The 23,671-nt window shown below is 50.3% G+C and overlaps 1 protein-coding gene across 4 annotated transcripts in view; it reads right to left on the bottom strand.

Annotated features, from left to right (window-relative positions):
- Positions 1-23,671, bottom strand: part of TBC1D1 (TBC1 domain family member 1) — a 219,400-nt gene that overhangs the window by 114,248 nt on the left and 81,481 nt on the right. Inside the window, exon 1 of one of the 4 annotated variants that reach the window (XM_070068119.2) lies at positions 22,098-22,272. The exons of the other annotated variants lie outside the window; for them this stretch is intronic. Coding sequence (XP_069924220.2) covers positions 22,098-22,127 — 30 coding nt within the window. The 5' untranslated portion in view covers positions 22,128-22,272. Of the gene's footprint in view, positions 1-22,097; positions 22,273-23,671 lie in introns of those variants that run through there. 4 annotated transcript variants of the gene reach the window in all.

Below are 23,671 nucleotides of genomic sequence, written 5' to 3'. Positions count from 1 at the left end.
CCGATGAGAAAATGGATCCCGGAGCTGGAGCTGGCAACAGACAGTGGCAACCACAATCCAAAACTTGTCTGGCCAAATTTCCGAACACGCCGTGGGTGACAACACTCTTTCCCCCACCTCATCTCACCTTCAACCTTCCAGCCACTGCAAATACTATTCACCTAAGGGAAGAGATGTTCCAGAGTTGAGGAAGCAGAACACTTCCTGCTCCTTCCATCACCCCTCCATATCATCAGGACCCCCTGGAACAAGGTGCAGAAACCACTACCCTGGGACTGCGGTCCTGGCACAGTGCGCTAAGCTGCTGCCTGCAACACCAGCACCCCATATGAGCATCAGTCCCAGTCCCAGCTGCTCCACTTCAGACCGACCTCCCTGCTAATGCACCTGGGAAAGCACCGGAAGACGGCCCAAGTGCTTGGCCCCCAGCCACCCACGTGGGAGACCCTGATAGAGTTCCTGGCTCTTGGTTTTGGTGTGGCCCAGAGACCTGGCCATCGTGACCATTTGGGGAGTGAAACAGAGGATGGACAGATGGAAGATCCTCTCATAAATAAAATTAATCTTAAAAAAAAAAAAAAAGAAAGAAAACCACTACCTTACAAAACATACAAGTCTATGCGGTGAGCAGTCTTTGTGGAACATTCAGGAATACCCTACTGGCTTCAGAGCGTGATACACCTAAACGCTCCAGGTCAGCCCCAGGAGAGCAGGATTACTGGCTCTTTGCTCTGACGCAGAGGGCGCGCACAGGGGTCCAGGTCCGTGTTTGGCACACTCAACAATGACAGCAAAGCGAAATAAAAGTTTACGGACTTAAAAACATCAAGTGACGAGAAAGAAATCTCTCAAGTAGACCTTAAAAAAACGCCAGAAGCCTCAAGCATTTCTCTCCAACACAATGCCTATGCACAGCGGGCGTGGGACAGATACTTTGAGAAGAAACAAATGCTATAAAAATAGCAACCCCGAAACACTGGGAACCAGTCCTTCTGGATCATGAGATTTTTCTGGACAGCTGAAGCCCAACCCCTTTAAGCACCTAAGCTATTTTTATTTTAAACATTTTGGGTGGGGATTGTTTGTTGGGAGTTCTCAGGCTATAAAGAATCCAGCTGACCCTCTCGTTGGTGAGTATCCGTGGATTACAATGACCACAAGAGCTGCTGAGGCTGTGTTAAACCACGCAGGCTTCTTAGGTGAGAGAAGTTCTCTCCACATTCCTACCAATGCACCCGAGTGAATAGTGGGATGCCCTCTCGCAAGGGCACCCCAAAAGCAAAAGCAGAGATTCTTGGGCTTTTTCTGTGCCACAGCCCCTCTGTCAGCCTGGGGAAGCCTGCAGATCCTTGTCAGGACAAAGTTTTTAAATGTATAAAATACAACACAAGGAAATACAAAATGTCTTAATTATATTGCAAGGGAATTTGTCAAATAATTTTGTGCTTACATATTTCACATGATCTAGTGGCAAATCACATATATACTGCAACTGAAACAGAAGCAAGGTGTGCGCATATATATATATATGTTTTATTTATTTAAAAGGCAGAGTTACAGAGAGAGAGAAACATACACACACATACACACACACACACACACAGAGTGGTGGTGGTGGTGGGGATCAATATTCCATCTGCTGGTTCACTCCCCAAATGGCCACAACTGCCTAGGCTGAGCCAGGTGGAAGCCAGGAGCTTCTTCCTGGTCTCCCAAGTGGGTGCAGGGGCCGAAGATCTTAAGCCCTCTTCCACTGCTTTCCCAGGTGCATTAGCAGGGTGTTGGATTGGAAGTGGAGCAGCTGGGACTCAAACAGGTGATGCCAGCATTGCAGACGGCAGCTTAATCCACTACACCACAACGCTGGCCCCCATTCAGGGTATTTTTGAGGAATGTGTTACAACTGAAATATAATTTGAAAATAACTGTGACATTGTGATATAAGCAGTATCTAGTCTAAACGCCCTGCCAGTGCTGTGGCATAGTGGGTAAAGCCGCCACCTGAGGTACCAGCATTCCACATGGGCACCAGTTTGTGTCCCAGCTGCTCCACTTCCGATCCAGCTCTCTGCTATGGCCTGGGAAAGCAGGAGAAGAAGGCCCAAGCCTTGGGCCCCTGCACCCACATGGGAGACCTGGAAGAAGCTCCTGGCTCCTGGCTTCAGATCGGCGCAGCTCTGGTTGTTGCGGCCAACTGGGGAGTGAACCAGCAGATGGAAGACCCCTGTCTCTCTGTGTAACTGAATTTCAAATAAATAAATCTTAAAAAACAAACAAACCCCCTCCCAACATTCTCCCCCCCCTTACACACACACCCCATTTCCTGGCATCAGGGCTCCTATAACCATTTGAATTTCCTGATGGGGTGACAGAATACCTTTGTTATTCCTAATACAAGCCTCTCCCGACCACATCTGAGTTTATGCTAATGAGCTGACTCTTGGGGATATTGAAATGACTTCAGGACAAGGGCCAGCTTGTCAGAGAGCACCAGAGTAGAGGGCTGGAACTTTCTCCTTCCCCAGGGCCCAGGAGGGTTGAAGAGTTGGAATTGAATCAATCACCAACAGCCCTCAATTTACTCCATTGTAGAACCTCCATTAAAAAAAAAAAAAAAAAAAAAAAAAAATGAGAGGGCTCAGAGAGTTCCGGGCTGTTGCACGTGGTGAGGGGCTCTGACACACCCAGAGGGCACGGAAGCTCCACACACCCCACGCAGCCCTACACTTCTCTGCCAGAGCGCTTTAAACCGTAGAAGTAAGCAAAGGTATCTGTGAGCTTCTCTAGCAAACCGTCAGACCCCAAAAGGAGATCGGGGAACCCCTGATTGACAGCTGCTCAGGCAGAAGCACTGCAGGAGGCCTGGAGCTTTCAAGAGCAGGTAAAGCTCGGGGGTCTATGCCAACTCAGGGCTGGTAGCGTCAGAACCAAGCTGAGTCGCTGGGTACCCAGCGGTGTCCAGGGATTTGGAGAAGCCGTGGCGGGTGAGGGTTACAACCCCCACTACATCTGAGGTCAGAAGTGCTGGGGCAGTGGAAATGCCACTGCACTGTTTCACTGATGCTATCGTCACGGGGACTCCAAATGCCACCGGGTTTGCTGACCGCCTTGCAATCCAAGAACGACAAGATGGAATCCAAGGAAAACAAGCTCTCACTGGGTAAAACTGTGTCCAGTAGTTAGAACAACGGAATTGATCCCTACATAAAGTGAATTTCTCATCAATACAAATACATTACACCTCTTTTCAAATGTTACAAGTATTCAATCCATGCCTAATGTGATTTATGGCATAGTTAGTCCTTGAATATGGTAACCTATTCCCATATAGGAAGAGACGGGAAAGGCCAAACAGTGCTTTTGAAAGGTCATTTTGAGACCACGAGTGCAGGCAAGCAGGGGAGCCCCGACGCTAGAATGTTCCTCCATCATCTCTCCACTGGCGTCCGATTCTCCAGAGCCAATGAAAGGTCTCCTCCTCTCCACCCCCATGGGGCTCCCCCCAGGGTCCCATGGTGCTGCCGCCTGTGGACACACACCTTACAGCCCAAGTCCTTCTCCCACCCTTTGTGCCAGGGGCAGGCTCACGCAGCGTCCATCTCCACCCGTAGGTGTGGGCCACAGTGCTTACCAAGCTGAGAGCCTCAACTGGCAGCTGGGTTCTCTGTCTGAATGTGTAAAATGGATAATGTAACACTAACTCACCTCAACGCTGCAGGAAAATTGCATGGGTTCAAATGAAAGAAGCAGACAAAAAAGGCTGCATTTGGGGCCAGCACTGTGGCACAACAGGTTAAAGCCCCGACCTGCAGCTCCAGCATCCCATATGGGTGCAAGTTCCAGTCCTGGCTGCTCCACTTCCGATCCAGCTCTCTGCTAATGCACCTGGGAAGCAGTGGAGGATGGCCCAAGTGCTTGGGCCCCTGCACCGATGTGGGAGACTCAGAAGAAGTTCCTGGCTCTTGGCTTCAGCCTGGCCCAGCTCTGGCCCTTGCAGCCAGTTGGGGAGTGAACCAGCGGATGGAAGACTTCACTCTCTCTCTCTCTCTCTCTGTAACTCTTTCACATAAATAAGATAAATCTTTAAAAAAAAAAAAAAAAAAGGCAGCTGTATTGTCTAACATGACCGAGTGTTCCGTGGGGCAAGTGTAACCAGCACTATTTCCTACAATACGTACACTGTCAGGAGGTGGTGTCTCCATTCCTGCCTCGGCTCTGTGCCTCACACCCAGAGGGAATGAGTGGCTCACAGAGGACTGAGGGAGCTACTGAGGAGGAAGAAGCGACAGCCCTGGGCCGGCGCTGCGGCGTAACATGTCGAGCTGCCGCCTGCATCCCACGTGGGCACCGGTTCAAACCCTGGCTGCTCCATTTCCGATCCAGCTTTCTGCTGTGGCCTGGGAAAGCAACAGAGGATGGCCCAAGTGCTTGGTCCCTGCACCCATGTGGGAGACCAGGAAGAAGCTCCTGGCTCCTAGCTTTGGATCGGCTCAGCTTCAGCCATTGCAGCCATCGGGGGACTGAACCAGTGGATGGAAGACCTCTCTCTCTCTGTCTCTCTGCAACTCTGCCTTCCAAACAAATCTGTTAAAAACACACACACACACACACACACACACAACTTCCAGGGCAAGATTACTTGGAGAGATGAAGAAAAATTCTCACTTTTCAATGTATGATGATAAATTATTTCAATGTGCAAGTAAATTGGCACCAATTTCTGAGAGTCTCTGATGCTTAACTACATAATGTACCAGAGCATTTAAGTGGCAAAAACAAAAAGTAAAAAACTTCATAATCTACAGAAACCAAACATTTTGTACGACATACTAACAGTATTCAAAAGACTATCCCTATATGCATAGGAAATTACTTAAGGAGAAAACTTGTGGCCTAAAGTGAAACTGTAAGAATAATACAATAATATTATTATTATAGTACTAAGAACTGGCCTGTTATACAAAGTTGACCCTTCAAATGAGATTTAGATAAACCATAACCGCCTGTTAACCAGGTGAACATTTGTTTCTTCTCAGGAATTACAGTAAAATGAATGTAATTCACATTCTTACATATGTGGACAGGGTGTGGAATTACCCTGACAATACCAACACGAACTGTTTTAGAAACAAATTAATGGCTGGCGCCGCGGCTCAATAGGCTAATCCTCCACCTAGCGGCACTGGCACACCGGGTTCTAGTCCCGGTCAGGGCGCTGGATTCTGTCCTGGTTGCCCCTCTTCCAGGCCAGCTCTCTGCTATGGCCCGGGAGTGCAGTGGAGGATGGCCCAAGTGCTTGGGCCCTGCACCCCATGGGAGACCAGGAGAAGCACCTGGCTCCTGGCTTCGGATCAGCGCGAAGCACCAGCCGTGGCGGCCATTGGAGGGTGAACCAACAGCAAAAGGAAGACCTTTCTCTCTCTGTCTCTCTCACTGTCCACTCTGTCAAAAAAAAAAAAAAAAAAAAAAAAAAAAAAAAAAAAAAACACACACACACATTAATGTATAGCCCAGAGCTACTCCTCAAGCATACAGTGCCTTGTCTGACAAAAACTGAGGGCTGCACACGTCAGTAAGCCAGGTATAGGCCACCTCCCTGGCCCCGCTCTTGCCACTGGCTGGCTGCCTTTGGGCAGTGTGCAACTTGCACCCATGCCCATGGCAGCCCAGTCACAGCCCTGCCACTAGCATCTGTGAGTATCATGATGATTTCCAAACAGGTGCTATTAATTGAAATTTGCTAATGCATGAGTGACACTCAGCTGCAGGAATGGGTTCGTCTTATAAATAAATATAACTCAATATAAATATAATACACCACACTAGCTTTTACAGCATTAGCTAAATTCTTGAATGAAATGTATCACTCACGTTTGAGATTCTCAACTTTACTCAGCAGTGGTAGAAATGAGTTTTTTTCTCGCCTACCACTTCAATCCTTTTCGTGGAGAAAAAAAAACAACACTGTACTGAGTGGCTATTGTATTTCTTCAATGTAGACCAATGGAAAAATCTGAACTCTAGCCAATAAAAGATGTTCGATAAACATGTCCAATCAGGACAGGTGCTTGGTACCAGGGCTAAGATGCCCCTTGGGACACCCACATCCCACACTGGAGTGTCTGGGTTTCAGTCCCAGCTCCACTCCAATTCCGGTTTCCTGCTAATGTGCACCCTGGGAGGCAGCAGGCGACAGCCCTAGTACTTGAGTCCCTGCCATTCTTTTGGAGGTCTGGACCGAGTTCCTGGCTCCTGGCTCTGGCTTGCCCCAGCCTGGCTGTTAGGAGCATTTAAGAAGTAAACCTGTGGATGGCAGATCTCTCTATCTCTTTCTCTCTGCTTTCCAAATAAGAATTGAAAAAAAAAAGTGTATATTTTACATTTTATACTAGACTTTATGTAAATCCAAGTGCAATAAGCACAATGCTATCTGCTCCTCAGCTTTCTCAGGAGGTACAGATGTTAGATAACATCAATAAACGTCTATAAACCCCGGCCATTATTCCAGGGCATGATGCCTCAAAAGCAGAACTGAGGGGCAAATACTTCCTGCTTTTATAGATGAAGGCAATCAATCAAAGAAATACAACACAAAAATGAAACAGTACAAAGTCGTCCAGAGAGTAAAGGAGTCCAAGGCTCAACTCGGAGCCAGGGCCTCACTCTTGGCTAACATTTCTCTTTCCACTCTCTCTGCCCAGGTTCCTGGCCTATAAGAAAACTGGGACCCTCTGAGCACCAACCACCCCCCCTTCCCCAGGCCAGCCTCCCCAGGGCTGTGACCCATGGCCACACAGAAGGCACTGATCTGCAGGACTTTAACCACTTGCAGTTCCAACATTGTACCGTTCGATAAAAATAAATCGCTCACAGCATGAAAATACAAAAGTTCCTACGTCAGGAACATGGTGATATATGTAAAGTATTATCTGTAAGTTGCAAATAAAGAAATAAGACAGAAACGAATCCACATCTGCTAAGTACCCACGGGGCACACATTGCTCGGCAAAAGTTCATGTGAGAAAGATTTAAGGATTGCAGTTGACCGCGAGGCCAGGTTAAGCCTGCAGAGTGGCCTGGATCCCAAAAGAACGCAAAGGAACAGCAAGCGCAGGGCACGGCGAGCAATGCCACCCTCACACCAAGCGAGGGGACATGGCCTCCCCGTCCTTTTCCTGATTAGGTCACAAAGGAAGTTCCACAAAGAGCAGCCAGACGGGTCAGCCAAGCCTCTAACTGGTGAATGGGGGAGTGGGGAGCGGGAAGGAACCAAGGGTGTCCATGTGGCAAAGGGGATGACCAGGAGATAGTGCAGCTGCCTTTGCAAGTCTGTTGTCCTAAGTGGGAAGGAAAGCAGGTGAGACACAAGTGAGGAAGATTTCTGCTGGGAATATAGGAATCTTGGGGCGGGAGCCTGCTACAGTGGTTAAGCTGCTGCTTGGGACACCCACATCTCCTAGCAGAGTGCCTGCTTTCAGTTTTCTGCTAACGTGCCCCTGGGAGGCAGCAGGTGATGGCTCACGTAGCTGGGTCCCTGCCACCCATGTCGGGAAACCTGGCTGGAGTCCCCAGCTCTCGTCTGGCTATGCTCCAGCTGACACAGGCTTTTGAGAAGTCAATCAGTGGATGGGATCTTCCTCTTCCTCTGTCTTTGCCTCTCAAAAAATAATATCATTAATATGTGGGGGGTGGGGTGGTGGTGAACATAAGGATCTTTCCATTAAAGATCATTTGAATGGTATATGTGAGGCATCTGAGTGTCTATTAAGAAGGTTTGAGGGGCAGAGGTTGTGGTACACGTTAAGCTGCCGCCTGGAACACCAACACCCCACAGCACAGCCTCTGGTTCAAGTCCCAGCTACTCCACTTCCAATCCTGCTTCCTGCTAATGCACACCCTGGGAGGTGGATGACGGCTCATGTTTGGATCCGTGACACCCACGCAGGAGACCTAGATGGATCTCCAGGCTCCTGGCTGTGGCCTGGCCCAGAACCAGCTGTTACAGACATCTGGGGGAATAAACCAAGGGATGGAAGGCTGACTGATCTATCAAGAGAAATTCCTGTGTGTGTGTGTGTGTGTATGTGCGTCTGTCACTCTACCTTTCAAATAAAAATACACACACACACACACACACATTTTTAAAAGGTCTGAGCACCCAAGTGTAGGGCTTTGTTTAAAGACAAGCCTGGAGACCCTGTGCAGCCTGCAGAGGCGCCCAGGGCTGGAGCTGCAAAGCACAGTTCTCTCCCCTGCCCCCTGCAGGCTCCTCCCCTGGAGCAGGGAAAGGAGCTTCACTATCAAGAAGGTTCCCAGGGAATCGCCACTGAAAAAAGGCTGGCAGGAGATAAAGAGAGGCTGTCCCAGCCAGGGGCTGCTGCAGACAACGTGACCCAAGCTCCACGGCTGCTCCCAAGCCAAGGAGCGCTGTGTGTGGAGGTCTCACCGGGGAGGAGCCACAGCCAGGGAACAAGAAGCCCACCTACCAACTGGCAAGGACAAGAGGGGAAAACAGAGAGGAGCCCTAAAGGGAGACATGGGGTAGAGAGCCTGGGAACATCATCCCCTCCCTCAGAATGCACTGAGTCAAGTGCACTCCATTCCCTCGACTCCTCGGGGAGGGGACCCTTTGTGCGCGCTCAGGTTTTCTCCAAGGAATCACAGCCAACACAGCTGAGCTCTTAATCTGCATCTTTGGCTCCTGGCTCAAATGTCTATTCACCTCTTCCAAGGTTCACAGACCTTAGGCACTCTGACCTTAAGACAGCCCAATCAAGTTCCTTCTCTTTGTCCTAAAATAGTTCTTCCTCCTTACTTCCTGGTCTCCCCAAAGCCTCCTGGTAACCAGGATCAAAACCTGGAAAGTGGGTTCTATTCTCATTTCTCCTTCTGCCTTCTTTTCTCTCACCATGAGCTCATAGCCTCTGTTGTGCAATAGGGTGGGTGACCCAGCTGCATTTATTTCAAGTCCTTGTCTTTTTAAGATTTATTTATTTATTTGAAAGGCAGAGTTACAAAGAGGCAGAGGCAGAGAGAGAAGTCTTCCATCTGCTGGTTCACTCCCCAAATGGCCACAACAGTTGGAGCTGGGCTGATCTGAAGCCAGAAGCCAGGAGCTTCTTCCAGGTCTCCCATGCAGGTGCTGGGGACCAAGGACCTGGGCCATCTTCTCCCAGGCCATAGCAGAGAGCTGGACTGGAAGTGGAGCAGCCAAGACTCAAACCAGCCCCTGTATGGATGGATGCCAGCACTGCAGGGGCTTTACCCGCTACGCCACAGTGCCGGCCCCAGTTCTTGTCTCTTCATGAGAGGTGACTTCAAAGCACAGACATAAAACGCAAGAGTGGGAGCAGGAAGAGACAGTACACATTTGATAGTGCATGTGGGCAGCCTCCCTCCAAGGCAGGAGGGGAGCTGCTGGTGCTGCTGCTGCCCCACAACCGTAACCACCCAAGTTCAAGTCCCTTCCTTTATGGGAGTAGGGGGTGGTACCCTAATTTAATATACAAATGGGGCAGGGCTCAGTGTGTGTGTGGTGATCTCTGGGACAGTTCCGTGGTGGCCCCACATGGAGCTCAGCCTCATGTGCTCATCACGGCCCCTTTCTGCATGAGAGGAGGCTCAGGAGCATTGTGGGAAATTGGCATGACCAATGTGCGGGAAGTGGGGTGAGGGGTTAGTGGTGCAGGGCTATAGCAAGGAGACAGCTAGCAGCTTCTTAGCTCCCAGCTAACTGGCTCCCTCCCTATCCCAAGTCACCTCCAGCACTGGGCAGGGCCTGCACTGAACTCAGCCAGACACAGAAGGACCCCGCTCCCCCGACCTAGGGCCTCCTCCCTCCTGACCCATCCAGCCCTCTCCCCACCAACAGCCTGCTCTTCCAGCGGCACAGGACTGATGGGGCCAGCCTGCTCACAAGCCTTGTAATGGCTCCTCTCCAAAGTCTACCCGGCTGCCCCTGGCGGTCCTGCATCAACTGTGACTGCCTTGTTTTACCCAGCTGCCCGCCCGCCGCGCTGCACACATGTCCTTCGACTCTGTGCAGTCCCACCCCAGTGCCTCTCCGTTTCCCACCTGGATGGGCCCCTCAGATCACACACTCTCCCTGTTCATTTCAGGAATCAAGAAATGACGCTGTGGCCGGATGCAGAAGCTGATATCAGGTCCCTCAGCCACGCTGCACCTCAGTGGGCCTCCCCGGCCAAGGCTGTCTTTCCACACCTCAAGTCCCCCATGATGATCTATCTGATCTGCAGTCTGTAGGATGAAACTTCTTTATTAGGCTAAAACTTCTAAAACCACTAAATTAAAAAAAAAAAATGAACAGGGCCAGTGGCCAGGTGCCCAGTACCCTAGGGGATTTCCTGAGATGCGCCACAGGGTGTTGGCGCTTTCAGGCTGAGCAGCAGGTGCTATGTGGGTGTAAGGGCCTTCAGTGTCCCGGGGGCTGAGGGCTGAGTCACCCTCTGCCCTTCGGACAGGAGCCAGGCGGGCTCTACTGCCTCTACGGAAACAGGCTTAATACAACGACTTGTCGGAGTGATCTAAGGAGCCCCAGAATTGGTGGAGAGGGGCTCCGGGACACTGTGTGGCCCTTTCTCGACACCCATAGCCACACCCTGCCTCTGGCTCCCAGACTGAAGACGAGGTTCAGGGTAACAGTGTACAGTCGCTTCTGCCTATCCCTGATGAACACCGACAGGGAGATTACGGCATTTACCGAGTACCACGAGGAGACGCAGAGGCTGCGGCACCCCTGCCTGCCCGCTCTACGGCAGGACCACCGCGCAGCTGCCTCGGCACCCTCCTGCCTCCTCCTCCAGGCGTCTGTGCCCCAGGCGCCTGGCAGAGAACACGCACGGGAACGCATCATGGTGGACACCGAACTTGAAGGAGCAGCCACGTTTCTTGCCCGAGAATGTCTAGAAACACCACGCTGCTCCCCTTCATAGCGAGGTAATTGGAAAGCAATGAATATTGAGTTGTATGCTCCACCAGTCGAGTACATCGAGCTCTTTCCCTGGGGAAAAAAATTCAGAGATGACAATCAGCTGATTGTCACACCAGACGGCCACTGAAGAAACCAGCCGCAGCGCGGTGTTCTTTCAACCTCGCCAGAACTGGGTGGTGCAGACCCGAAGGGCATGACACGCGATGTATGACTTTCCTATGTTCCTGGGAATGAGAGGGGAACCCCTCCCACTCAGTGCAAACTCGGACATGGCTGCTGCTGGCGTGATGAGAGAGTTTGGGCCATGGCCGATGTGTTAGTGTTATTTCACACTGATTACGCAGTATGCAAGGGGATACAAACTCCTAACTCATGAGCAGACTGTTGCTTTGTGTTTCTCAAGTCCAGTTTTTAAGCTCTATTATTTCATATTTGGAAACTTACGTGTACGTCTTTGAAAAGCCTGCCACAATGGGAACCATCACAATAGGCCTGTAGCTGTCTCCAGGCAAATAAATGAGGTCTCGAAGACCTCCCAGCTTATTTTCACCTAATGACTGGCTTCCTCTGGGTCCGCCCTGTGAAAGGAACTTCCTCAAAACACTCATTCTCAGTCCTCAGTGGCCGACAATCACAAACTGCTACACAAATCAACTTCCTTCCGATTTTCAAAGTCTCCCAGAACTGGAGAATCTACTTCTTTGCTTGCCAAACCATTTTTCTAGAGTTAACAGCCTTGGCAATGGAGAAACCCTTGATGGAATTTCTAGAGATGAAAAAGATGAAAAACTATGGTGCAGCCCCTCCGTACCCCTCTCCCAGGGAAGGGGAGATGGGGGCACAGAGCTGTGCGCCTGGGCAAGGACACCCGCGCTGCAGATCCTTCCCACTCCATCTTCCCCGTATCCGGTCAAAAGTCTCCTGTGGCTCAGACAAAAGCCTTTTGCTCTGGTCTTGTGCTCCTGAACCAGGACCTGGGTGCAACTCCTGCAGAACATGGTAAGACAGAAAGAACACCAAGAAGTTCGATGAGTGCCGGGGGTGGAGGGGGGCGCACTAGGAGATCGCGGGCTCTGGGAAAGCCATCTCCCCTGTCGAACGGCGAATGTTTCCATCTGTGGAAAGAGGGAGCAGACCCCAGGCAGCTGCCGGAGCCTGCTGCACCCCCATAGTCAACGGCACTGTCAGAGCTGATGCTTCTTCAAGTGCTTGGTTCTAAATATGTTATGTGGCTGGATCCTCGCAGCCTGGAAACCATCCATGCACGCCCATGGACAGGTGAACACATGAATGCCTAGAGAGAAGGAACCTGCCCAGGGTCATACCTACAACGTAACAGGTGGACAGGGGCTTCCTAGGCCAGTGAGGTCAGGGAACATACCCTCCTTATCAGCGGTGGGCAATCTAAGATGTTTGGCCTGACCTGCCACTACAGAAGCACAGATTATGAATTGAGAATGACTGTAGCAATCACCAAACACAATATTCCCATTTTACAGATCAAGTTGAAGACCAGGAAAGTCTAAGTTTCCTATGGTCAGAAGTTTCTTGGAAACATGGCTATACCCAGTTGATTCCACACAAGCACAGGCTAAAGAGGGCCTGACAGTTTTTATCTATTACATCATCTTGATTTGATGCTCAAACAACAGAGCTGATAGGCAGCAGCAATGATAACCATCCCCACGTCACCCATCCAAGGCTAACCAGCAAACTCAGCACAAACGCAGCCTTCCAATCCACACCTTCAACTTCCTCTCTGGTGCTGTCATGGGCTGGAGAAAGGTCCACCATGGTGGTAGTCTCTGCATGGCCTATTATGAACAGACACTTAACACAGAGAGCACGTTCCAGATAAGCTCAATAACTCTGCAACATGGTTCCATCAGGCCTTGAAAGGACTATCAGAAAAAGAACGGTATCACCCACAACCCACAGCTCTACTCAACAAGAAAACAAAAACTCAGGTTTGCAGTCATCTCAAAACTGACCCCTTTTGATCTATTATTTACTTGCCAGTAATGTCTCTCCAACTTTGACCTATATTCAGTCTTCTGCCAGTGATTTTTCCTGTTTTTTTTTTTTTCTTTACCCATCTCTTCAATCAAGAAGTTCATGGTTTTTAAAAGAATGCTTTGAGGCCGGTGCTGTGGCATAGCTGGTAAAAGCTGCCACCTGCAGTGCTGGCATCCCATATGGATGCCAGTTCGAGTCCTGGCTGCTCCACTTCCGATCCAGCTCTCTGCTATGGCCTGGGAAAGCAGTGGAAGATGGCCCAAGTCCTTGGGTCCCTGAACCCATGTGGGAGACCTGGAAGAAGCTCCTGGCTCCTGGCTTCAGATTGACACAGCTCTGGCCATTGTGGCCAACAGGGGGAGTGAATCAGCAGATATAGAAGACCTCTCTTTGCCTTTGCCTGTCTATAACTCTGTCTTTCAAATAAATAAATAAATCTTTAAAAAAGCCTCCACCCACAGCACAGCACTGGCATCCCAAATGGGTGCCCATTTGTGTCCCAGCTGCTCTTCTTCGATCCAGCTCTCTGCTATGGCCTGGGAAAGCAGTGGAAGATAGCCCAAGTGTTTGGGCCCCTGCATCCACGTGGGGGACCCAGAGGAAGCTCCTGGCTTTGGATCGGCTCAGCTCCAGTCATTGCAGCCATCTGGGGAGCGAACCAGCAGATGGAAGACTTCTCTCTCTCTGCCTCTGCCTCTCTGTAACTCTTTCAAATAAATAAAATAAATCTTAAAAAAACGGCAACTATGTGAAGTATATGTTAATTAGCTGTCATTGTGCAGTTCATGCACCTCAAAACATCACACTATACACAGTAAATACAGTTTTGTCAATTTTTTAAAATAACTTTTTAAAAATATTGCTTTGAAAAGTTACCTCACCTCTCTGAACTTCAGTTTCTTCAAATTCCTTTCCAAAACAATGTGGAAGGAGGGACTAATACCACTACCACTGCAATAATTCTGAGAATTAAGTAAATTATGGAACCCAGCTATTCCCAACACAATGGCTGGTGCATATTATTAAGTGCTCAAAAAGGTAACCACGTCTCCTCCTCAGTGACTGTACCGACGCTAACTCAATTTTCCCTCCCATTGAAAGCCCACGGCAGGTAGCTTTTCTGAGCAAAATCAATCGCTCACGAAAGAGAGGAGCTGCATTACACACCTACCCCCGCTCACACAGGCCTTCCTGGAAGTAGGAACACTAAGTGAATCCCAGGTCACTGCAGCCCAAGCCAGGGAGCTGTGGCCACCCTGGACTTTGGCGGTGTCCACTCTCTTCCAATCCTCAACCCTTCACATGTGGAAGGATCTCCACACACCCCAACTGAGGGCTGAGGCTTCCTCTCCTTGAACGTTTCCCTACAGGCACCTGCACCTGGAGCTTGCAAGTAAACGCTCAAGTGATCAAATGAACTATTCTGTTGTTTAAAAAAATATTTCTTTATGTATTTGAGAGAGACAGAGTTCCCATCTGCCAGTCCACTCCCCAAATGCCCACAACAGCCAGGGCTGAAGCCAGGAACTCAATCCAGGTCCCCCATGGGTGGCAGGACTCAACTACTTGAACCATGTCCTGTTGACTCCCAGGGTACACGTTAGCAGGAAGCTGGAATCAGGACCAGGAACCAGGACTCAAACCCAGGCACTCTGACATGGATGCAGATGTCCCAAGTGGCATCTTAATCACTCACACCACTTACCCCACAATATGCTATTTGATAGACATGTGTAATTTTGATTTTAGTGAAGTCGTTGAAGAGAAAGCACAAATAAATCAGCAAGGCAACATTAACAAGGTATGCAGAAACCCAATGACTTGGGTTTAAACTGTCATAAACTAGCTGTGTGACCTTATCTGAACTGGGTTGCTTCACCATGCTGGGTGTCAATTTCCTGATTTAGAATCTAATACAATATGATGTGGAGTTTTTTAAATTTTTTATCATTTCTCTATTTGAGAGGCATTTGGAATGACATCTACAATGACATCTGGTTACAGATAATGCCCACCACCCCAGCCACAATTACTAGTAGGTGAGTATGGGCCCTTGGCTGCGCACGGCTAAGATGAAAGGAAAGATCACTCAATTCAGAATCCCCAGGAGTCCAGGTACTTTGTTTAAGTTGGTGTGTTCCCAAGATTTAGATTTCGGTTTCTGCCATTCGTGTAGGAGACCCGGATAGAGTTCCTGGTTCCTGGATTCAGCCTGGGCCAGCCAGCTGCTGCAGATGGTCGGTCTGTCTGTCTGTCTCTCTCTCTCTCTCTCTCTCTCTCCGCCTTTCAAGGAAGTAAATACATATGTCTTTACATTGACATGCCTTCACCAGTCTCAAAAACAAAGCAGACGGAGTTGGAAAGCAACCCTGACCAATTCTGAAACATGCTGGAGAGCTACCGCGAGCACTTCCTGTTCTTGTCAGTCAACCAATGAATGGCCCACCAGGACCCTTTTTCAAAGACTTTTCCCAGACCTCACCTTCTGGTCCTCCCCCAGCTGAGCGATTCCCTGTGCAGACTTCCACGTGGAACTGTCACCCAGAAGCTCAATTACCTCCACAGGTCTCCCTCTCCCCGCTAGACTGCAAGCTGCTTAGAGAACTGTGCCCTATGCATCTCCGTACCCACGGCACCTAACCTCATGAGGCCAACCATCAACTAACTGCCCACTCGACCACCACGTGTCGTTGCACAGTTTATGTCTGCACACGGTCTTCACAATTTCCTAAGACTCTGACACTATTCCATTTTCAAATAGGATCCATTAAAAAAATAAGATAAACACAGAATAAAAATATTAGACCCATTTTTGAGATGACAGGCTCAGCAAAGTTCACTTGGCCAAGTTCAAAGTAAGTAAACAGAGCCTGTGAGCTTAATCCCGTTACAATAAACAACAAATATAAAAATAACTTGCAGGAAAAGGATCAAGTAAATGAAATTGAAAGAAACACTTCTTCCATCATATACTTTGTGCCGATTCAGCAGTCTTCCAGTAACACAATCAGAGGTAAGAGAAATTTAAGGATGGTAAAATCAGATACCGAAGTTTAGATTCACAAGTATACAGTTTTGTTTTCCTATAGGTTTTGCCAGATGTTCCTGAATACAACTGTGTATTATCAAAAAGAATTCAAAAGGACTAATTTATTATTTCTACTCTTTAAAAGTTAATCAAAACATATGTCATTAAAGATATTAAAATTAAAGTAACTGGGGCCGGCACTGTGGCATAGTAGGCTAAGCCTCCCCATGCGGCACCGGTATCCCATATGGGCCGCTTCTAGTCCCAGCTGCTCCTCTTCTCATCCAGCTCTCTGCTATGGCTTGGGAAAGCAGTGGAAGAAGACCCAAGTCCTTGGGCCCCTGCACCCGTGTGGGAGACCTGGAAGAAGCTCCCGGCTCCTGCCTTTGGATTGGCTCAGCTCTGGCCATTGCAGCCTTTATGGGGAGTGAACCAACAGAAGAACATCTTTCTGTCTCTCCCTCTGTCTGTAACTCTACCTCTCAGATAAATAAATAAATCTTAAAAAAAAAAAAAAAAAAATGAGGGCCAGCGCCGCGGCTCACTAGGCTAATCCTCCGCCTAGCAGCGCCGGCACACAGGGTTCTAGTCCCGGTTGGGGCGCCAGATTCTGTCCCGGTTGCCTCTCTTCCAGGCCAGCTCTCTGCTGTGGCCAGGGAGTGCAGTGGAGGATGGCCCAGGTGCTTGGGCCCTGCACCCCATGGGAGACCAGGAAAAGCACCTGGCTCCTGGCTCCTGCCATCGGATCAGCGCGGTGCGCCGGCCGCAGCGCACCGGCCGCGGCGGCCATTGGAGGGTGAACCAACAGCAAAGGAAGACCTTTCTCTCTGTCTCTCTCTCTCTCTCACTGTCCACTCTGCCTGTCAAAAAAAATAAAAAAAAAAAAAAAGAAAGAAACTTGAGTTTGAGAAGGATATATATTGTCTGATTCCAACTCTACGACATTTGGCAAACCTAGAGGAAAGGAAAAGGATCAGATCAGTGGTTGCCCAGGGCTCAGGGGGAGGGAGGCATGAACAGAGAGCGCACGGAAGACTGGGAGGATACGTGTCTCTCCACATCCATCCAAACTCACAGAACCCACCACACCAAGAGCGAGCCCTAAAGTAAACCACGGACTGGTCGACAAGAACGTGTCAACGGCTGGAGTGGGCCAGGATGGAACGCCACTCCCTCAGCACAGGTCTGCGAGCACGCGCTGTCCGGAGTCTCACCTGCGCTACCCTACAGAAGATGCTCCCTCCGGCCTTGCCAACCGCCTGGGACTCGGACTCGGGCTCCTGCAGTGTGCCTCAAGGCCTTCGCACACCCCCGACTGCAAGCACACCCTGCCCTGCCCTGCCCATCGCTCTCCATCCTGTTTAGTACACTCGCCCAATGAATCAATCACTGACTCATCAGAGATGCTGCAGCAAAGGAGAGGAGGAGGACAAGGGTTATGATAGAAATGGAAGGCACATAACAGGATGAGGTCGGTTTAGGGAATTTGTCTAAGGGAACCAAAAAGAGTTTGTTCGTTTTTTTTTCCTCATTAAGAGATCAGCTCTGGGCTTGGGCCTGGCTCAGCACCAGCTACTGCAGGAATCTGGGGAGTGAACCAGTGGATGGAAGCTGTCTCTCAGTTTTACCAATAAATAAAAAATAAAAATCATTTCACTTAAATGCAAATACACAACCCTTCGTTAAAAACGTAACATGAGTCTAGAGGAAAAAACAAACTTTTTTAATAATCCAGCACACTAACCTAGGACACACCTCAAGGACAAACCAACATGGGACCGACTCCAAGCAAGACAGCAGAACTGCTGCCTAAGTAAATAACTTGCTGTAGAGAGTTGCACCTCACAGAAAGGCTGCTGTGCTGTGTGCTGGCAGAGGGAAGGGCAGCTCCGACTGGTCAGAGGCACTCAAGGTGGGCTGGTTCCCTCTGCAGGAAACCTCCAAAGTAAATAAACAAAAGCTCAGCCTGGGCAGGATTGAGCCTGAAAGCCACGGTTAGAAGCAGCAGAAGGACAAGTTGCATTTATACTCTGCTTATAAGAAGCAATTAGCTACTTGGTCATTCACATCAATTTCAGAGAGGATAGCAAAGCCACCGGGTGGTTCCATCTCAGAAGATAAGGAGTGAAGTAGCCGCCACTGGAGCTCTGCCCCTATTGCCCAAGTGCAAGCTGCCGCCATCACCCCCTGCCTCAACCACAGGGCCTCCTAAGTGGTCCCTCTGCTTCCTTCCAAAATGCACATCACTCTTCTCTCGTACACACTCTAATGGCTTTCCACTGTGCCTAAGAGCACATCCCAGCACACGCTGTGCGTGCAGAGCCCTCATGGGCCTGGCTCCTACTTCAGGGCCCACCCAGCTCGGGGGCGGGGGGTGGGGGGGGTGGGCTGCAGCCACACCTGCCTTCCTGCAGCTGCTCCACCTGGAGCATGAGGCGCGCCTCCCCAACTCAGCTAAAATGCCACCTCTCCACCGCCCTGCCCCAGGCACTTGGCCCCTTCTTCCCTAGCACTGACCACCGTCTGCAACTACCCAGTCTATGCTGGCTGCTTTGCTGGCTCTCCTGTTCAGAGTTCCAGCTCCACAAAGACAGGAACTTGGTCTGCCTGCTCACTGGTAAAGGTTCAGCTCCACGAACAGCAGCCGGTGTACCGTGATGCTCCATACTTTTATTTTATTTATTTGAGAGGTAGAGTTACAGACAGAGAGAGGGAGAGGCAGAGAGAAAGGTCTTGCATCCACTGGTTCACTTCCCAAATGGCTGCAACAGTCGATCCAAAGCCAGGAGCTTCATCCGGGTCCCCCATGTGGACCATTTTTTACTGATTTCCCAGGCCATAGCAGACAGCTGGGTCGGAAAAGGAGCAGCCAGGACTAGAACCAGTGCTCGTATGGGATGCCAGCGCCATAGGCAGAGGCTTAGCCTGCTACGCCTCAGCTCCAGCCCCACAAACAACTGTGTTCAACACAGTTACATGACTTGGAGAATGAATGATGGCTAAAACCTCTGGGCTTTCTAATCTTTATTTATTTAAAAGGTAATGATACAGATAGACAGGTATCTTCCATCTACTGGTTGACTCCCCAAATGCCTGCAACAGCCACAGATGGACCAGGCAGAAGCCTGGAACTTCATCAGGGTCTCATGTGGCTGGCTGGCAGGGGCCCCAGTATTTCAGCCATCACCCACTGGCTCCTAGAGTGTGCATTAGCAGGAAGCTGGATGAGAAGTGGAGGTACGACTTGATCCGAGGCACTCTGACACAGAATAAGAGGAACCCACTGCACCACAAGGCCCACCCCGAATCTACATTTTAACTGAGGCCAAAATAGCGAAAACCCAATTTAACTTAAAATACAAGTGATCAATCATCTGCTTTAACAAAGGTCTCCAGGGACTGGTGTCACGGTGTAGTGAGTTCAGCTGTCACTTGGGTTGCCCGATGGGCACTGGTTCATGCCCCAGCTGCAACACTTCCAACCCAGCTCACGGTTAATGCTCCTGGTGCAAGTGCGTGGGTCCCTGCACCCAAATGGGAGATTCGGCCTGGCCCAGCCCCAGCAGTTGAACCACAGGATGGAATATCTGCTTTTCAAATCAAGTTTTAAAAAACAAGTAAAAATAAAAAGGATCCTTTATTGCATTTGAAAATATTTGGCTTACAGATCTTAAGTGTGCAGACTTTTTAGAAGATAAATCTATGGTGCAAAGGGAACTAACTTCCAACACATGACCATTACCTGGTACACAGAAAGCACCTAATACACACACAGCTGCTGAATAAACACATGAGCACTGGAACACAGAGCATAACTGTCAAAGTGCACTTAGACTGGAAACAGCAAATCTGGCTAGATTTTAGGTTTCACTTTTCAATGTATTTGATAAACTGACATATACACTTAAAATCCACTTAAAATCGCAATACCGGCAATACCAGGCAGGCACAAATACAAATAAATTCTGAAAGTTACTTGGCAGTCCTGTCTGTTCTCACTTCCAGATATGCAGAGGCATCGAGAAATAACAGACCTCCTCAAAACTGCCAGGTTTGGGGGGATACCTGTGGGTTCAGTATGAAAATCACAAATACTGAGACGTTCTTTGTTGTTAACAATCGATGTTTAAAAAAAAAAAATCAAGTGTTCCAGCTAGGCTAATGAACTTGCACTTTGATAACTAAAATGCAACGCACACGTGTCCTAATATTCCAAATCATGTCCATTTTTTTTTTTTAAAAAAAAAGCACATCTTATTTAACAATCGCTTTAAAATAAAACCCTTCTCTGTTTCAGCTCCATTAGAACATCAGGAACTTGCTCTACACATTCAACAGGCAGGTATCCATCTGCATCAACCAACGCCCACTCCCTTCCCGGGCCCTACCAGGAGCTGCAGTTGCAAAGGTCAAAATGGAAAAGAAGTCAGCTGATAAACTAGATGTGCAAGTGTCTGCCAGAGGCAAGCGCTGGTGTCGTGTGTGTGTGTGTGTGTGTGTGTGTGCTCCTGAAGAAGCATTTTAAAATCAAATATCAATGCACTCTGCAATTATACAGATTGTGTGTACTGTCTGTGCCTTGTGACTCCCTAGTTTATACGGTGTTAACAACTAGTCTCTTCACTTTCACCCAAGTAGGCCCCAAAGAGAGTCCCTTTTAGAACTGACAACCCCAAGAAATGAATTTTCAAAGAACATTTTCATGTTCTAAAATATCTCCCGGAATAGCACTGTCTATACAAATGATTCAATTTCAGGAAGTAACTTATAACAGCTGCACCACCTAGCAATGAAACATACAATAACTCCGTTTTAAAACTTACACTAACAGGCATATGCAGATGTAGCTCCAAAAAAACATCTCACAGTGTTCTGCTGCTCTGGAGTTCAACAATTTTAAAATAACACGATTCCGAATGCAAATCAAGCTCTCAGCAGACAGTTCATTTACATCAACTTTTCAAAATCATTGCGCTGGGACAAGGCTGACTGTTCTCATAAAGGGCCCTGGTGGAAACACAAGACTTTGGTCTGGTGTTTTCGCCGTCTCCCCTGTAGCAACTGCATACAACCCCATCACTCCTGCAGCAAGCGGCATCACATTAAGTATGTTCTGGAAGAGTAACTAAAGCTTAAAAACAGGACTGGCGCTGAGTATTTTTTGTTTGTTTGTTTGTTTGTTTGTTTTTTTACCCCTTATTGATTTTGGAATAAAACCACTTAATGGGTCTCAGTTCCCCTCCTCTTTGCCCTTTCAGTATAAAAAGTATAATAAAAGTAGACTCAAATTCTCAACCCAGAATAAGTAAAATATAACCAGACAACGCAGTGAACCAGTTTTGAAATTTAGCATTATTTATAGAAGCTCGTTAGCCCTAACTTCAGACCAGGAAGCCTGAGTACTATCCGTCTGATTCCGTACAGAACTACTTTGTAAGGACAAAAACCACCTGACTCTCCAGCAAGTCGTCTCATCTGCCCCGCAGCTGTGTTTGGGGAAGTGCTGGGAGGGAGCTGTCTAAGAACCGCCGTTATCCGCTCCGGGTCTCGGGGCTCCTAACACTGGAGCTGCAGGTGAGGCCGCAGCTGTTCACAGGAACGTCTCTACAGAGCAGCCAGAGGAGGCAGAACCACCACCTGGTGCGCACCGCCTCTCTCCGCCCGAGCCCCGCACACCTGCTCCCGGGGCGGGCCGGACACCGTCCTCCCGCCGCGCCCCCGAGCCCGATCGGCCGGCGCCAGTGCCTCCGGCGGAACCGGCTCAGTTATCCTGAGCGCGCTCACGTGCCTGGAAATACAACTTTATGGAAATACAAAAAAAGTCCCAAGTTCACACGCACAACTCAGTACGCAGACCCCGCCTGCCCTGGGAAACCGGGCGGTTACATCAACGGAAGCCCCCGGGGCCAGCGCCGAGGGCGCCGGGGCGCCGACACCCCGCGGCCCCGCACGGGCACAGAAGGCTGAGGAACGCCCGGGCCCGCCGAGCCCCGACCCGACCCGACCCGACGGTTACCAGGCTCCCAGCCCCGCGCCTGCCGAGACGCGGGCTCCGCATGGCAACCCCGCTCCGGTCACCGGCGCCGGCCCCGCGCCGCCTACCTTGGCCACCCAGCTGAACAATGGTGACATCGCGGGCCGGGCGGCGGCCTCCTCGCCCGCCGGCTCCCGCTCACTCCCGCCGCCGGCCCGTGGGCCCGCGGGCGGCCGGGGGCGGGCTCGGGGCGCGGCGGGGCCGGGGCATCGCTCCCCCCGCGGTGGCGGCGGCGGCGGCGGGCTCCTCCCCGCTCGGCCCTGCCCCGGGAGGTCGCGCCGGCCCGCGGCCGGGCAGAGAAGGGGAAGTGGGAGGGGAGAGCGCGGGGAGGGGGCCGGGGAAGGCAGGGGAGGGGAGGGAAGGGGATGGCGCGCGGCCGGCCCCGCCCCCGGCCCGCCCACCTCGCGCTCCGCTGCGGGCGGGAAGTCGGAGCGCCCGAGGGTCCCGGCCTGTCGGGGGCCGACCTCCAGGAGCTCCTAGCCCTGGGGTTTGATGGTTTGATGGAAGCCCGCCCTCGCTTCCAGGGGTCACCCACACCCCTGTGGCGGCTCCTTCTTCAACGCTGTAGGCTGCTGGGGACAAAAGGGCCAGTGTTCCCCCACCCGGGGCCCCTGATACCTTTACGTAATCAGAGGTGGTTTTCCTGGACCCCGGGACGCGCAGCCAGGGAAACCAGACACGGGGCAGAGGTAAGAAGAGTGACTTCACCAGCACGGACGGCCCCGCGGCGCTGAGACGGCCTGGCCCCTTTATGGCTGCAAAGGTTGGGCTGAGTTTCAAACTCAGACGCTCCTGAGTTTGACGTTTGAAAAAACCAAAGTCCAAAGGTAGTAGGAGCTGTGCGATGGCGGTGTCGGGTCAAATGGCCAGCCCCGTCCAAGAACTCAGCCTCTCTTTTCCTTATGTCATATGGGTGACGCATTTTCTTGGTGATGAGCCAGTAGGAAATGTTGATGCTCAGCCCCCATAGGGAGCATCTGTTACCTATTGCAGCTTACAGCGGAAACGTGGAAACAAGCCGTATCTGGGGGTCAGAGACCTAGGCCCATCTTCCCTGGCTGTCTCTGGCCCCCAGGTCTCTCTCTGGTTTCAGTGAAGCTAGGGCTGCAGTGGTCCCAACACTGGGCTGGGACTGAGAAACCTACTTCGAAGTTCATTCCAGTGGTGCTTCCATTCCTGAGAGCTGTTGGACCCCTGGTCTCTCAGTTCCAGTGACTACCAAATGGCCGGCACAAGGGACCCAAGATAGAGGATGTGTCCCAAAGGAAACGAGTCTCCGTATAAATCAGATAATCTCAGATGGACATCCCAACACACCCACTACAAGTAAGAGCATAGCTGGGGAGGAGGTGACTCCTGGGCCAAGCAAAGAATTGGGGTGGGGGGACCCATGCACAGGCATCTCTTCCTCCAGCCTCGGGTTGGGATGCACTAGAAAGGGATCGCCTGCAAAGGCATGGGAAAGTCAGCAGTGGGATCAGTGGGAACGTCTCAGGAAGCGCTGTTCTTCCAGTCGTTTAAGCGTTGATAGTCCCTTGAACCAAACTCCTTAGCACATCACTTTCCTAACCAAGTACAGAGGGAAAGGCCAGTGGCTCCAGGAGAGTGGAAACCCTCAGGTCTCTAGTAGACCTTGCCACTC

The sequence above is a fragment of the Oryctolagus cuniculus genome, chromosome 2 (assembly GCF_051225735.1).
Source record: "Oryctolagus cuniculus isolate XC-2025 breed Fujian yellow rabbit chromosome 2, ASM5122573v1, whole genome shotgun sequence".
Lineage (NCBI taxonomy): Eukaryota > Metazoa > Chordata > Mammalia > Lagomorpha > Leporidae > Oryctolagus > Oryctolagus cuniculus.
The sequence above is the reverse complement of the archived record's forward strand: the minus strand, read 5'-3'. Positions and strand labels throughout refer to the sequence as shown.